We start from the raw sequence: 16,916 nt of genomic DNA on the forward strand, positions 1-16,916 counted from the left end.
CCCACAGGGGCTTCTGCATCTCATATGAAACCAGGCCAGAGTGGAGCCACATCACCCACCTGCAAGATTCATTAGCTCTTTCTTCAGACAGGGCTTCTTTGAGCATGAACCCCTCAAAAAGCCTTTTTGTGAGCTCTGGGCTTCACAGACCGAGCACAAGCCCTAAGTGAGGTTTGCTGCCTTCCAGTGAGGTCTCCTGCTTCCCAGCACACAGCATGATGCTGCTGCAGCATGGCAGTAGCTGAATTGCATAACCAGCACAGAACCCGACCAACAACAAGCAAAACCCAGCCTGAGGGGAGCGAACCACAGCTCCAGCTTCACAGTGGGATGCTGCATCCTGCACTGGCTGCACAGCTCAAGGAGTGTGGCTCCCCAGATATCTCTGCTGTGTGGTCCAGCTCTCAGTTACACACACCAACTACACCATGAAAAGGGCAGAATTTTGGGATAATGTTTGTGTTTATATGGATGCCAAGAATGTCTAGAGCTACAGCCATAATTCAACACATTGATTTAATATCCTTTCCACAGTTAAACTAATCTCCAGCTACCAGTCTTCAGGATAAACCTAACTCAGTACCAGAATGCCTCCATATCCCATTCTACAGCCCTAGACTTTCTAATGAGGCAGTAAGCTCTGGCCACCAGCGGGGACCTGACAGCAGGCTAGATTAAAGCTAGATTAAATTTCCTGTACCTTTCATTAGACCCAGCAATAATACTCAAAATGCACAGGGAAAGCTCAGTGGCAAATAACTTAATTAGAAGTGAAAGTCTCACACCTTCTTGGTGACCAGCACATCTGCTGAAGCTGAGGGTCACAGTCCTCTGTAGTCAGCAGGACAGCAAAAGGAGGAATATAAGGGAAGCTGTTCTGGACCCCCTCCTGCTACCCCCAACAAAGGGTCCAACACTGCTCTCTATGGAAGATTCCCAATAGTTTGGCTGAAATGACGCCAGCCCTTGGGCAGGGCTTGGTGTTATTTTTAACACTTGCTCACATAACTCTTTGGATGAATCCTGGGAAGAGCTTGTCACCAAAATAGTACACTGTGGGCACTATTTATACACCCACTGGCAGCACCGCAGGATATGCTGAGGAAAGCTTGAGCACCCCTTTATCCTCTTCACAGGGATATAGCAGGGCCCTAGAACGTGGTTTGCTCTTTGGGGTAGGCCTCAGAAGTGAGCCATCACCTGCAGGAGGCCTGGTATCCCTGTCTGTCCTGCTGAGGAGACAGACTCTGATCCATATGGGAGGGAAGCCCAGGTACATTAGGCTCAGGGAAGATGGATGGCTGAGCGCACATCCCAGCTGCTGTGGACTAAAAAGGGAACAGTCGTGCCTAAACACAGAAAATGCTGATGCCTTCCTATTTTATCTCTCCTTGGCTGCTGCAGGGAAATCCAGCAGGGATTGGGTTTCCTGGTCATCACCTATTTTCCCGATGTGGCAGCAGCAAAGGTGTGCAGTGGTGGGGGCAGGTGAAGCGCTAATGTCAGCAAGGTTCACTGGAAAGGAGGCACCAGACTAACAAGACTGACTGTCCTTTATCCCTAGGGACAGCAGCAGCCTCAGGCCTTTCCATATCAAAACAGTGTGCTCTAAAGCACTAAAAGAAAAAAAAAAAAAATCAAAAGCAAGCCACCCTTTTGAGACTATGCAAGGAAAAGAGGCTCTTTCCTTGTCTGATTTTCTGGGTTAAAAATTACTTCTTTAAAACCATTTCCAAGCCTACTGAACTTCCTTGATTTTCATCTTCAGTGAGTTTCACCTCCCTCCCCCTTTCTCCCAAGACACATCAGGCTGCTCCCGACTCTCACATCTCCTGGAGAAGCAGGTGACATGACCTGAAGAACATGCACAGGATGCTGCATGAGAACAGACAAGACAGAGAAGACTCCGTCTTGAAGCAGAAAAGGACACAAAGTTTGATTTTTCCAGTATGTATGTACAACTGAAATGCATACACACATCTTTTTTCCTTGCAAGAGAGGCTACAGCCTGAGCAGCATACTGGCTGCCTGTCAGAGCTACAGAACAATGCAAAATAAACCCACTAATTGACACATGCCGTAAAGGCAGGGGCAGGACTGGTCACATTGCTTTTAGCAGAACAAACAGGAGGTATCAGCTCCTACCTTGCCAGATACAACCACCCCAGGACGTGGGCTCAGCTCACCGCAGCTGGAAGCCGAGTGCAGCAGCGCTGGAATGAGAGCCACAGGACGAGCACAGCATGCAGAGGCAGCGATAATCCAAAGCAAAACCAGCTTGTCCCCGTGCCGGCTCAGGGATCAGCGAGCCGGGATGCGGGGAGTCTCCGCCGGCTGCTCCCCTGTTCATGCAGGATGGCGGGCAACAGGCAAGATGACAAGGCACTTCTTCCAGACCGGAGCTGGCTGAGGAATTCCTCCTGCTGCCAGCCACCTGCCCCCCGCCAGGCACAGCGGTGCCAGGGTCTCACCCGGGGAGCGTGTGGGCAGCAGAGAGGAGCGAGGCCAGATTGCTAATGAAAGCCCCAGTGTAAATACAGATGCGCACAGGAGAGGGCTATGGCAGAAATGCAGCTCGAGTTACAGAGAGCCATTTACAGCAGGCGCAGAAAGCGGGGACAGCGTGGCAGGGCTGTGCGGGATGGGCGGCTGCTGCCAGGGGAAGCCATGGGGTGAAGTGATCGCCCCGCCAATTCCACATTCTCCATCAGATCCTCAGCTCCACATGCAGTACGTGCTAGCAGTAATGCAAACCGATCCAACTTCCCATCCTGCACCCCAGCTGGGACATCCCCAGCCCCACACTTTCTCTAGTGCAGTGCCACAGCAGCCCACCACGCCAGGGAGAAAGGGGAGCATTCATCTGCTCAGACCCACTCCCATTGTCCTGGCCCTCTCCCCAGGCTCCAGGTCTCCACAGCTTTTAGACTCATCCCCTCTTCCCAGTTCAACACCTTTGGTATCTCCTGGCAGGATTTTTTTCTTTCTCTGCCATCTCAGGGTAATTTACAAGCTGTACTGCAGCTGGATTTATAGCAAATACAGAACATGGGGGATAGGGACTAGGATGGCATCACAGACCATTCTGAACTGGAAGGTCACACAAGGACCATCAAGTCCAACCCTTAAGTGAATGTCCCATTCAGGGATCAAATCCACAACCTTGGTATTATTAGTATCATGCTCTAACCAACTGAGCTCATCTCATGGTTAAGAAGCAAGGCGTCAAAGGGTTTAGGGTTTTTTCCTCCACTGCATTCAACTAGAACCAACAGCAGAAGAGAGGTTTGCAGGTTTCAACCACTGCCCATTAAACAAGCCTTGGGACATCTCAGGGAGAGGCTGGGAAGGAGCTCTTTCAGGACATTTCACAGCACAGCAGGCAGGCAGGCATATAGCTCATACCAGTGACCTCTGTGTGAAACTGGCAGTGAAGTACAAGGAGTTCCTGTAGCTCTCAAGAAACCATGGTCTGTAAGGATGTGGGGGACCTCCAGCTCAGCAGGATAAAACCTCAAGAAGACCACTTCCCTGCTCGGTGCCTCAGTTTCCCCCCCTGAAAAACAAGGACGGTAACACTTACCAAGCTGCTGTGGGTGTTGAAAACCTTGTCATGGAATGCTGGCAGCCTGTAAACAGGAATGGGCATTCTGTGGGACTCTCTTCCCACCCATACAGCAGAGATCCCTTGTGGCTTCCCTCGACAAACAAGCTACAGCTTGCAGCTTCCTTCACCCTCACCACAGCAGGTACCCTGCAAAGACAGGGATCCCCATTACCCCCAAAAGCAGGAGCATCAATCCCTCTACCAGCTGTGCCCAGGCCATTTGCCAGGCAGGAATGCTGTGCACCAGCCCAGCCTCAGCCGAGCTGTCAAAGCAGCGGAAGGGCTGAGGCTGCGCTGCTCTGGAATTCCAGAAACGCACAAACACCCTGTCAGCCTGCACCAGGAATGACTCCTCCCTGCCCGGGACCAGGCTGAATCACTGGAAATACCAAAACAACGATGAGGTCACGTTCCCCGAGCAAAGAACTGGAGCCAGATATAGCTGCATGGAGAAGTGTGCTAAAAAGGGACTCGGTGTAGGGGCTGGGGGCTCTGGCAGACAGGCACCATGGGCATTTGTCTCGTTTAAAAACAGCTTGAGGCTTTTTCTTCTCTGTAGGGAGCAGAGAATTGGCTTTAAAACACTTTATCCATCCCACTGAAAGAAGCACAAGCATTCTGATGTTTATGAGTTCAAGGAACAAGGCAAAAGTAAAATTATGACTGGATTATGAGTCCAGCGTTCCCAAAATCTCACTGTGATACGATGATCAGGCTTAACCAGTGAAGAATCCCCTCGCAGTAAACTGAATGGCAGACAAAAAATAATATGCCCATTTACTGCTCTTTTGCTTTTGCTACAGCCTCAGCCAGCTTCCACAAAAAACACTCAACCCCCCCCCAAAAAAAAAACAAATAAAAAGAAACTTTAAAAAACCTGCAAAAAAGCCCAAAAACCAAAACCACAAAAACCAAAAACAAATGAACAGAAAATCACAACAAACCAAAACACCAGAACCATTGATTTGGTAAATTTTCAATAGGATGAGCAGCAAGAAACTGTGGCTTCTGTTAATGCTTCTAAAATGAGTACTTCGTTATCAGCAAATAGACTTTCCAAGGCTTTGTAGTTCCAAACCTTCACGGTTCTCTATGGAGGGAGACTGGAGACATTTTGCTATTTAGACTGTGAAGGAAATTGCAACACAAGACTTGGAAAGGATAAAGGAATTCACAATAGAATTTGCAATAGCATGTTCTTTCCCCTTTCCGTAGGACAAGACATTTGGATGGATAACAACACCACCCACAGTTACATGAATAAGAGGTTTAAGGATCCAGACTTTGTTCCATCTTAATCATAAGCCAAGAGGGAGAAAAGAAAAGACTGGACAGCTAATGCCAAGCATGTCACCCGCCTGGCAGGGCAGTGCTCACTGGGCTGGCACACCCTTGCAACAACCACAGCAGTGCCTGGTACACTGAGCCAGCTGATGGGCCATGCCTGCATCACTCCCCTTCTCCTGAAAGTCTAAGTATGGCCTGAGAGATCATAAGGAGGAATCCAAACAGTCCTTAGAGAAGAAAATCAACCTTTGCAGGTGTTGTTTGTCTCCCTGTTGTTTTCTTGCAAGAAACAGTCAAGGGGTGTCGTTCCTAACTGTCCAGTGATGGTGATATGTTGGTTTGATGGCAAATGAGAGTTTTATCTTTTTGGACCTGATCAGAATTGTCTATAAAAGAAGATCTGAAAGAATAAAACTTGCTCTCTTTTGCAACTAAGGCTAGAGAGTCTGTGATGTCACTTTACTGCTCCTAATACAGCGTGACAAAAGTCCGTCCAGATTTGCCAGTAAAAGTGGTAAGAAAATCTGTGGTGAGTTGTGCATGACTCCTGCAGGAGAGCTGTGAGAGCAGAAGTGCTCAAAACCAAATAGGTTCATTTTTACCCCACTGTTCCCACACACTCTGGTAACCAGAATCACCTCAGTGGGTTCACCATGAATTCTTCTGGTTTAGTGCCCTATCTCTGGTAACGTGGCACTGGCACATAAAAATTACAGAGTGATTTCACTGAGTGCAATCAGAGTGATCTCCCCTAAGGACACATTCTTCCAGCCTGCAACAATCAGGAACTCCTAGAGCTGGAGGTCACACACTGACCATCACGTTTCACAGACACATCTCTGCCATTTAGGTGTCTGGTTCCTTTTGGAATCTGTGTGTATTTTCAGTCTTCATGCCATCTCGTAGCAACATGTTCTACATGTTCTACAAATCAACTGCGTTGAAAAAGCACTTCCTCGGCCTCCTGTCTAATAAATTATTTTACTGGATGCGCTTCCTCTGCACTGTGAGAAATTGCAAAGTTTATTAAGGTCAGTCTTTACTCAACTTCTCCCTGCTGAACACTATATTACAGACGTTTGCTCTTTCCCAGTATCATCTACTTTTGCTTCTTTAATCTCTCTTCCTTACAGAAGCTATCCCAGTCCCTTAATCATCCCAATTCCACTTTTCTATATAATTTCCAGGTCTATGTTACTCTTTCTGAGAGAGGGTGACCAGCTGGTATGTGATACGCAAGATGCAGGCACAGCTTGTATATCTAGTATTCAAGAATATATACCAGCAAATTTTGTTTCCAGTGGTTTTTGGCTACAGCTGAACATTTAGCTAATGTGCTCAAATAACAATCCTCAGTGACCCCAAACAGCCTTGTGGGCAGTGAGAAACTGTCTACAGATCACCATTACATGTGGCATTTATCAGCACGATCTCCCATTTGCTGTTTTGTCATGCTAATTGTTCTGCAAGATGCTCCTGTAATTCCTCAAGAAGTTTTCAAACCAACCACCCTGACTAACTTAGAATCACTAGAAAATTATAGTCTTCTTTATGTCCTCCAAACCAGAGCTAGGTGTGCTGCGCAGGGACCCCTGCAGGACCAGGCACTGCAGGTACCACAGCTTTGATGCCCTGCGCAGCATTTGACAGAGTGCTCCAAGCACAGTGGCCAGGAATGCTAGATAATTTTTAGGTCCCTTCCTACCCAAACCATTCTACGTTTCCTGGCCACCAGGAACCTGTTAAGAAAATAAGGCTTTAATTGAAAATATGATTCAGTGCCATCATCATTCTGCCAAGGATCCCTGAAAGAGCCTGCAGTGCTGGATGGCTCAGACACTGCTCCACTGGTTGGCTTCACTGAGGACTCAGGTGGAAGTGCAGAGTCCACACCAGTGCCTAAGGACTACAAATATGCTAACAAATACTCACCCCAGGCACAAGAGATTTGAATTGTGGAAACCATAATTTCCAGTCCAGGCACACAGTCCACACACAGGAACAAGGAGGTGGAGAAACTGTGGGCTTCAGGTGAGCAGCAGGTATCCGTAGCAAAACCTCAATCAAGTTTCATGTTCCAGAATCAGAAGAACAGAGACCTAGAGCCAGCAAACCTCAGAAAATACCCTGCTATGAGTCCAGGCCTTTGGTGAAGAACTGGGAATTAAGTATTCAGTGGAAGGTAGATTACATAAGGCAAAAAATAACTGGGGGTAGCCAGCCTCCCTTTACATCTCGGAGGAACACTCCAAGCAGAAAAACTCCTCACAACCAAGTTTAACCTGAAGCACTCCAAGTTGGGCTGGCAAACCAGCAGGTTCTGATGCCTGGCTGAGCTGCAGCACAGGTTACCACAGGAAGGAGCATCAGGCAGCTACAACTACATACAGTATCTTCATTTCATATATTCCCAGAGCTCAAAGCCCAGGGATGGAGTAGAAAAGGGTGAAGGAGAACTTCATCCATCCCTCATCTGTTTTGTACAAAATACTGCTCACAATCCCAGAAGGGAGACAGAAATGAGGTTTTAATAAACCATAAGCCTTATGCAATATCATGGTTTGGGACATCACATTCTTCAGCTCGCATTAAAAAAAGAAATACAGATTATTCCTGCACAATGTCGATCAAACACTTCCCTGTCAACAGATGCATTGATCCATCCAGAAGGCAACACAACCAAGCCACTGAGGAAAAGAAAATGCAGAATACCAGGCATCCTGTGCAGGAAAATGTGTCAGACAGCATCTGCTGCCACAGCAAAAACTGAACCAGAAGCAGAACTGCAGAGAGATTACTGCACAGCCATAAACCAGGCTTGCACCTTCTGAAAATTCTATGAACCCTTATCCACAGCCTGAAGGTTTCTGAGGGACGACTGCCAGGAGGTAAGGAAGCCTCTGAAGCAGCTGCTGTAGGTGTTGCTGTCTAAGACCAAAGGATGCAAACCCACTGCTGCCAGCAAAAGGTCACCAGACTGGAACCTTGCCCAGCAGCTTCTACAAAGCACACTAACTAGGAGACTTTCAGACTGCAATTTTTCAACATGAGAGTACAAATTAGTTTTCTAAATACAGACCTGTACTCTACATGGAATGAATGGCCTGGATGCCCACAGGGCTGATGGAGGTTAGCACTTGATGACACAAAGGCCTTCAGTTTAAAATCCAGGGCAGCTACTGACTTCCTGAGTCACCTTGGTGTTCATTCTTCAGCCCCTGATGAGCAAGGAGATATTGATGTTCCCTGCCTCTCAGAGAAGCCAGAATGCAATAAAACTTAAAAAGATCTCAGGATCCCTGCCATAAATCCCAAAGTTAAGGGAGGTAAACAGGATTTCTCATTATGTAAAAAAGCCAGGCCTCTTTTATGAAGTACCTGATTTGGATGTGGAGGTAGGATGCAGGCAGTAACAAAAACATTGGCCTTCCCCGGAGACACGCTGCTCGGATCAGCTGGTGCCGTGTTTGTGGGGTGACATGTGGGGCTGGTGATGGCACCTGCAGGCCTGGCCCAGTCTCACACTCAGGTTTGAGAACAGTGGCTCTCGCTGGGCACACAAGGAATTCAGCAGCACAACCCTCACCAGGGCACACAGCTCCCCCAAAACCAGGTATGATGCTCACAGAGAACCTACGAAAAGCGAGCGGTTGGGTCATATGTTTTCCTAATTCAGAGGAAGCCTGGCCTAGCTCCGATATCCCACAACATCTCTTGGTGATGAGAGTGGGGGTTGGAAAAGTCAAGATCCATTTATAGCTGAAAAGTCTGGCAGAGGGCTCAGCTCTTGTTGTGTGGAAAAGCAGGAGATGACAGCTCAGTACAGTCAGCTCCACCCAGCTGGAGAGGCAGGGTGGGGGAAGAGACAGGGGTATGGAAACCTCTTCCCTTCAAGCTGGGAGTGATGGGAGAGAGGTGGCTTCCCTACAGTGCCAGGAAGAGAAAAAAAAAAACCACTCTTCTAAATAAGAAGCAGGGCAGGAGAAGATTAGCTTTGGAAAAACTAAAGAGTAGCTGTGCTGCAGATATGGCCAAAAGCACTCAGAGGTCAAGCCCAGGCTGCAGGCTCTGCACCCTTCTTCTGAGCCCTTCATCCCATCCAGCCCTGCAGCAACACAGCAACACAGGGACAGGGACAGGGACAGGGACAGGCACAGGGACAGGGACAGGGACAGGGACAGGGACAGGGACAGGGACAGGGACAGGGACAGGGACAGGGACAGGGACAGGGACAGGGACAGGGACAGGGCTGGCTGTCTGGGAGCTGTGGCTGGGAACTCGGCCCCATGCTTATTGCTGGGAGAAATGTCAGCTCCCTCACTCCAGCATATTTACATCAGCCAACACATCAGCAGATGTAGCAAAATGTCCTTGCCAGCCCTCATGGAAAAAGCTTGGCCCTGAGGACAAGGCACCAGTTTAAAGCATCTCAGCGTGCGCAGACTTATTCTGTGATGACTTCAGCTCCTCCCCATGTTGTCATGCATGAGAGGAGAGGTATTTATGTAGCTAACCTAATTTAGCTAATAATTATGCATACACATAATAAAATTAGGAAAAATAACCACTAAAACTGTGTTAAAGAACACAGAGATAATGAGACTGTAAGAAAAGCAAACACAGTCTAGGCGAGGCAGTGAAATACCAAAGCTATTGTATAGGCACTTATAAAAGAAGCATCATGCAAAAAAAATTCTGGTCACCCACATTTAAAAATTATAAACTCAAATGAACAGGTGCAGAAAGGGCCTGAGGGAAACAGAAAACCTATCAAACAAGAAGAAACTTAAGAGCCTGGCTTGTTTAGCCTAGCCAAATGTAGGCAGAGAGCGGATAGGATTTCTGTCTAAATATATCACAGGAGACAAACAAAACTGCTGAAGCAAAAGTACAAAGCTGATATGACAAGAGAATAAATGCAGAGAACACATTCAGGTTGAAAATTAGAGAGTGAGAAAAATCAACCCTTAGGACAGGAAGCTTTCCAACTGGAATACCTGGATTTAGGATTCATTTTATCAGAGGTCTTACAGGGTTAGAGGATACAGTGCTTGTGCCCATGGATACCCAAGAGGGCCTTTATGCTGCTGTTTTGGTTCCAGCTGATAATTAGCATGGGTGATTACTGACATGTATCCATTCATACAGCAGACTTGACTGAGTATCCAGCTGGAGAGCACAGGACAAGCATGCAGTGCTCCTCTGCCCTCCCACTCCCTAAGAGATGCCCACGAGTAAGGACTTCCAGGCTACAGGTCAGTGGTAGAGAGTTGTGTGGATGCACCTGGGCAGAGTGAGAGCTACCAGGCAGCCTGGAAGGAATGCAGGTAATTGCAGTTAGCAATGGAAAACACCCTTGAGGTGCCTCTGCCCAAACGCACCTGCTGTGCCACGGTATTAGGGACAGAGATTGCTCACTGTCACCCTGTAGATTCAGGGGAGAGAGAAGATGATCTAAGCTCTCCCCTCTTGCAGTGTAAGTCAAGGAAACATGTCATCACTGGTTATCAAAGAATCACAGAATGGGTTGTGTTGGAAGGGATCTTGCGCTGGACCACCTTGTTCCGTGCCTCTGCCATGGAACCCCTGCCCCAGACCAGGCTGCTCCAAGCCCCGTACAACCTGGCCTTGAGCACTCCCAGGGATGGGGCATCCACAGCTGGGCCTCCTGCTCCAGTGCCTCAACACACAGCATGATCATTCTCGGCCCCCAAACTGCAGCAAGTATAGGCACAAGAGCAAAACAATATTGAAACTGTGTATATTTATATTATGGAATAATGAGGAGGAAAAAAAGGGAGTGGGTTAAAACAAAATCCAAGATCTATTTCAGGGATTAATTTTTGACATCTCCATGAAACAGGAGAGCTTCATAGAAGACTAAATTATAATTTTCAGACACCACACAGACGATGACACACGGTTTGACCTCCCCCGGGGAGCCAAGCAGAGCACCGCGCACACGAGATGCAGCGACCCCGCTCCTCCCCGCACCATTCCCGCACCATTCCCGCACAATCCCCGCACAATCCCCGCACAATCCCCGCACAATCCCCTCACTATCCCCGCACTCTCCCGCCCGCCCTGCCACCGTCCCTTACCGATCGCCCGCATCGCTCCGCTGTTTACAGCCGCTCCTCGGGGCGGGCTCTGGGCGCTGCCCGCCCCCGCCGGGTCCTCCGCCTAAGGATGTCTGACGTTTCCTCTAAGTTTCCTCTTAAAACATCCTAGCCAGGATGGAAAATTTTGGGAATTTGTGTGCTTCCCGCGTCAGGATACCGGATGAAAAGGGTTGCCATCTAAGATCCACCGTCCCACAGACCATCTCCCCGTGCGCTTCTGGTTATAAACTTGTTACAGCAATTAACAGAGTGCCAAGGAATCTATCATCCCGATATTCTCTTTTTATTTGAAAAACAAAAACAGAAACAAAACAATTATTTTACAAAACAAGGAGTGATGTAGGACAGACATCACTGCCAGCTGATGTATTTCAAATGCTGTGTCAAACCACTGAAAGAATTGTATCTGGTGCAAGCTCACCAACAGCTTTATTATCCCCTACATGTTGTAGCCAACATTTTCAAATCCCCTTTTAGCCAGAAGGTGAGTACTCTACACGTAAACCGTTTGAGAAGAGAGGCACAGCGTCAGATTTTCCTTGCTCTGTCAGCACCTCTGCTGCTCTGCAATATATTCTGCTGCATCAGATGCCAGGAACAGCTTTGATAGGACTTTTAGTCCATAGACCAGTCTGGGTAGCATGGGGATGTCAGCTTATCTGCACAAATTCTCCTTTTTCCTCTAACCCTGGGGAGGCTGACTGTGAAAAACATAATCCTGATCAGAAAGCCATGATTGTCTCTGCAAAGTGAATGGTAAATCAGGGGGAGGTGACAAGCACTAACTATCACAGCGGTTTCCTCAGCCAGAGTGCAGGCTCTGACTTAGGTGTCTCCTTGCAGGGGAGATCAGCAGATAATTTACTCCTTCCCTAGCAAGCAGGTCCCAGACACTGAAGTCTGGATCCAGTCCCAGCTATGGTTTTGCACTGGCCATGCTGAAATTTAATACCACAGTTAGTGACAAGCCTCCCCAAGCAGCAGGTGCAACAAACTAGTTTGGGGTCTTTTTTTCCTTTCCTGCACCGAGTTAAACACAAGGAGATGAAACCTTCTATTAGAGCTTTATCTCATGCAGTTATTGCTGAAACTGGGACCACAGGCAGCAGGGTGTTCCATGAAATGGGGACATCGCTGGCCTCTTGCCATCATACACTGCTTCCACTGACAGCTCAGAGACTCACAGCAAAGTCTCATAAATATCAAATGGTTACTGCACAAAAAAATCCAATTCAAATGAAGGAAGGAGTCTAAATTTGTATAAAGGAGCTGAAAAAAACCCCAACCTCAATAAAAAACAGAAACAAATGAAAAAATCCCAAACCTAACAACAGCCAGGGCTTTGTCCTCCACACACAAAAAAAAAAAAACCAAAAACCAAAAAAAAAAAACCCTGTATTTAGACAGCTCAGCAGTCCTGGCAGAACAAACTCTCATGCTGCCACGCTGGCCTTCCACCCAGTAACCCTGCTGATTATGGAGCTGGTGTAACAAAACAGTGAGCAAATCCCAGTCCCTCAAAATCACCATATATTTAGCTGTGTCTGTGCGTTTTAGGTCCCTCTGCTGGCAGTCAGACTGTAGGATTTTCGGCTCTCTACCACCCCTGTTAGACAGATAACATATTCCCAAGTAAAATTTAAGCCAGCACAGAGAAACACTGCAGCAATGAAACACTGCAGAGACTCCTGAGGTCTCATTTAGTTCCTCTGAGTTGTGACCACTCTGCTCATCGGGGAGGGTGAGGGAGCCACCAGGTCATGCTTCATCCCTTACACTGAGCCCCAGCACCAGGGGAGTAAAGGCTGTTTCAGCTGCTGGCCATGAAATAGCTTTTCTGGCTTCAGTAATTCTGGTGTGATCACCACCAAGCCAGATGTGCACACACCTCATTCTGTTAAGGGAGAGCAGATGTGTCATGCTGGCAGCTCAGGTGAGCCCTAACCCTGGCACGGGCTTCTCAGGGGCCAGATTTCATGGTTTGATCCATAAGGAAGCCTGAGCGCCTTCTGCTCTTTTATTTTATGTCTAAATAAGATGTCTAGTGCCCAGTTACAAAACTTGAGAGGGTTCTGAGGACAATAATCCTCTATAAGAGCAGATTTGCAACCCTGATAAATCAGGGAAGGCTGATGAGTGTCAGCTCCTGGTCCTTTGACCAACTAAGAGTTTCTCCAAGCTTGCAGCACTTTCTGATGGCAGATGTGGGAAGAGGGTGGTGTTTGGGTACTGGCCATCTCTTGAGAAAGTGGATTACAGTCAAAAGGCTACAAAATTACACATTACATAGACTGTGGATTTGTGGGTTGAATGGCTGGACCTAAGGCACACCTGGGGCCAGTACTATCACCCCAGTAACACAGCCCAGAGTGTATTCATGAAGAAAAATGAAGGCACATGACTGAGAAAGACATTGCCAATTCAACCTTTTCCTCAGACTGGAATTCTCTTTGCTCTGAGGTATATAGTTAGAGGGAGGAAAAAAAAATAGCATTATGAACAATCTCAGGGAGCAGAGATGCCTCCCACAGCACATTCTCTCTTGTGCCAGGGAGGCCTCTGGGACACCACACAAATCCACGCTCCAACTCACTCTGCCCACCTTCCCCAGCAGCAGACATGTCTTTGGAAAAGAAACTGGAATCAGAGAGTGCACGTGAGTGAAAGGAAAGCCCCAAGTCCGTGATTTGGCAGCCCAGAGGGCAGAGGTCTGAGCAGCCACTGGCTGTGCCTTGCAGGCATCATAGCCTCCTCTCCTGACAGCCCTTTACTTTGGTTTACTTTGCTAATTTTTAAGGGGGAGGGAGGGCGTGTCTTCTTCTTTTTCTTCTCTCCTTTTTTTTTCTTTTGTTTTTCTTTTTTTTTGTTACAGTCCTTTGTGTTTATATTTGTCACTATTTGGTGAAAATGTTCCCGTTGTGGCAAAAGGTGATTTTGGCCTCATGTTTCTCCCAGACATGATGAGTGCTCCGAAGCCGTGCTGGTGAGAGAAGGCGTAGCCAGAGCGGCGGGTGCTGGTCCGGCGCAGGCGTCGCTTGGGTGAGGGTGGAGGGGGCCTCTTTTTGGCTTCTTTGATCTTCATCAGGACCTGGAAATCAGAAAATAAGGTGGAAAAGGTGGAAAGTGCATCATTATTCACAAGCAGAGTGGAACAGGAGCAGAGAAAGGGAAACAAAAGCAGGGATCCAAAGACAAAAATGAGGAGAGGGCATATTCTATTCTATTCTATTCTATTCTATTCTATTCTATTCTATTCTATTCTATTCTATTCTATTCTATTCTATTCTATTCTATTCTATTCTATTCTATTCTATTCTATTCTATTCTATTCTATTCTATTCTATCCTATCCTATCCTATCCTATCCTATCCTATCCTATGTTAATGGGAGCATCGTCTGTAAGTCATGGGAGGGAATGATTTCTATGTATTTCCAGCAGCTCTGCAATGCCATGGTTGGGGTATGTCTGTAGGACTTTCAGTCAAATCATCCAAAATGTGAAAGTCATCTCAACAAGTAAAAATTCCAGAAAATAAACTTTAAAGAATTGGTATATTTAATATAGAAAACAGACTACTAAAGAGGGTTTCTGATATCTAAAAGCTTTTTATGATTATAATGGTGATTGTTATAGAATTGTAGATTCTAGATAGAGTGCCTTGGGTTGGAAGGGACCTTGAGGATGATCTCAACCCCACTGCCACTAGATCAGGTAGATCAACTCCCCATGCAACCTATCCTTGAATACTTACAGGGATAATAGAGAGATTCCTGTATTCCTTGGCAATGGGAAATAAATATTGCACTTTATTTGCAGGTATAGGCTTTCTGTTCCCAGGTGGCCACTGAGTTAATCTGCTGTCAAGAGCCTTTTCAGAATGGGGCTGTCTAATGTAGGAGGCTGCTCTTGAGAGCCTGTGGCTCAACAGAATGCCCAGCTGCCAGGCTCCTGTGCTTCTTGCAATGACAGTGGCAGGTGCTCAGCATCTCTAAACATCAAGCCTGTTTACTGCCAGCTGGGGTACTCCACAGAGCTGGAAACCCACTCCTCTCCTGTGACCATTCATTTCCAAGAAGAGGCAGAAAAGTAATTTTGTGCTAGAGAGAGAGGGACATTCAACCTCAGCAGTGAGACTGACTTTCTGGGTGGCAGCTGTGTTGGACTTCAGCTCAGCTGGGGGAAACTCAGCCCATTTTTACACCCCCAAACTGCCTTGAACTGTGTTGCAAGGACCTCCCTACCCAGCAGTCTTCTCTAGCACCCACCTACCCTCTCTGCAAGGGCTGAGAATTCCCCTGGCATGTTCTCCTACAATCACACAGAACCTGTGGAGCCCCACAGACATCCCAAGGATGAGCATCCCGAGGTCTGCGGTGCTTTCCCCGATTGACACCGATGGGCTTCAGCTGGTTGCAGGGAGAGGAAGGAAGCACGAGGTGGCACTAACATTCAGCAAATGTTCCTGCTTGGAAGCGAGCTCGGGGAGCTCTGTGTGTGCTGATGATCTTGAGGGCTCCCTTGGCTGCAGTGAGCAGTGCACTCCCTGCCCATTTCATCACTGCCCAGGTGCCCGCAACTTCATATTCCCGAGACTGGGAGGGAAGCTGGTTCCAGAGGGGGCATATTGCCACTGTCTACAAAAAGTAAATTCTGAAATAGATTAAAAAAAATCCCCAGGAGACATATATTCCTTGGTGGAGGATGAAAGCCTGAGGTCTGCCAGGCTAAAAACTCCACAGTCTCAGGGCAGGAGGAACAGCCACTCCTTTGCCACTGAGCCACAGCACTTAAACCCTGCACCTAAAAATAGCGCAGCTTTCCTGCCTCAGAGCAGTCTAATCCACAGCTAAATAATCTCAGCCTTGGTCCCAGCTGCAGATGGTTTGAATCGTGCCAAACCCCGAATTCAATCCTCCTCGTCTGGGGAGTAAGGGACAGATGGATGGCAGCACTCGCACCCACACAGACACACGCTCCAGGTGATGCCAAGCCCATGCAATGTGGCTCCACGGTCAGCCGAGGCCATGGTAAGCAGGATTTTTGGTTTAGTGAGGAATCTCCTTACTTTGTCACTGGGAGTTGGCTTTAACTGAGCCTTCAGGAATCGAAAGCCAACCACGGGCAGCACGCAGAGGGTGATGCTGAGGAAGATGGCCAGCCACACGTTTGGTTGGCTGAGGGTGTTCCGAGCCGTACCTGGAAAACAGACACGTGATTAAAACAGTAAAAACAGCACCTCCCACCATTTTTCCCTGCTGCTCTCTGGGACTTCAGAGCACCTGACAAACAGACCAAAATACAAGGCAGACATCATCTCCAACAGAGAAACCAACTGGCAGTAGAGAGAGCTGCAAAGCCAGTGTCACTGAGGTGAGCAAAGGAAAATGCAATGTCCAGACATGACTGCAGCAACAACCCAAGTGGACAAGGATGTCAGAGGGAATCTTTTCTCTCTGTGAAGAGTCAAATCACAGCAAAGGATTGATATAAACATTCAGGAGACCTTAAGCAGCAGACCAGGACTCACTGCTTTTGCCAGGACTCTAGTGCAAAGGGAGGAATACTCCTTTCCTGCTTCCCAGCACCATTTCCTAAACGATCTGGAGTACTGGCTTTGCCCAGCAGGTGATGGGAATCACAGCCCTTTATGAGAGGAGCATGTGTGGCTCTGAGGACCTGCACAGACAGTGTAGCCTAATGGGGATATTGGCAGCACCACTGCCATGTGGTGGGCATGTCAGTGACACCTCCTTTGAAACCAAAGTGCTCACTTCTAGCTTTTACAAAACTGAGGGATGTAAGATAGAACAAACAGTCTGCAAAACCCTCATTACAGGGCTTAATGATGCTGGTGTTGGCAGTATATTTGCTGAATGTTTTCTTTCCAGTTGGCCAAATT

At 47.7% G+C, this 16,916-nt stretch overlaps 2 protein-coding genes across 33 annotated transcripts in view; both read right to left on the reverse strand.

The window, feature by feature from the left end:
- Positions 1-11,089, reverse strand: part of RUSC2 (RUN and SH3 domain containing 2) — a 58,654-nt gene extending 47,565 nt beyond the window's left edge. For 6 of the 24 annotated variants that reach the window (XM_086868118.1, XM_086868101.1, XM_086868110.1 and 3 more), the window contains exons 1-2: positions 10,996-11,063; positions 3,584-3,754 (exon numbers count right to left, since the gene is read on the reverse strand). The gene's annotated coding sequence lies outside the window, so the exon portion shown is untranslated. Of the gene's footprint in view, positions 1-2,145; positions 2,668-3,405; positions 3,557-3,583; positions 3,876-10,995 lie in introns of those variants that run through there. The other 18 variants (XM_086868099.1, XM_086868105.1, XM_023944172.2 and 15 more) reach the window with 13 other exon arrangements.
- A 189-nt stretch (positions 11,090-11,278) lies between these two features.
- LOC111941134 (phospholipid-transporting ATPase ID-like) overlaps positions 11,279-16,916 on the reverse strand; it is a 96,922-nt gene continuing 91,284 nt past the window's right edge. For all 9 annotated transcript variants that reach the window (XM_086868122.1, XM_086868124.1, XM_023944182.2 and 6 more), the window contains 2 exons: positions 16,083-16,213; positions 11,279-14,104 (listed from right to left, as the gene is read on the reverse strand). In XM_086868122.1, the coding sequence (XP_086724248.1) occupies positions 13,883-14,104; positions 16,083-16,213 (353 nt within the window). In that variant the 3' untranslated portion in view covers positions 11,279-13,882. The remainder of the gene's footprint in view (positions 14,105-16,082; positions 16,214-16,916) is intronic.

The sequence above is a fragment of the Cyanistes caeruleus genome, chromosome Z (assembly GCF_971803275.1).
Source record: "Cyanistes caeruleus chromosome Z, bCyaCae1.hap1.1, whole genome shotgun sequence".
Classification (NCBI taxonomy): domain Eukaryota; kingdom Metazoa; phylum Chordata; class Aves; order Passeriformes; family Paridae; genus Cyanistes; species Cyanistes caeruleus.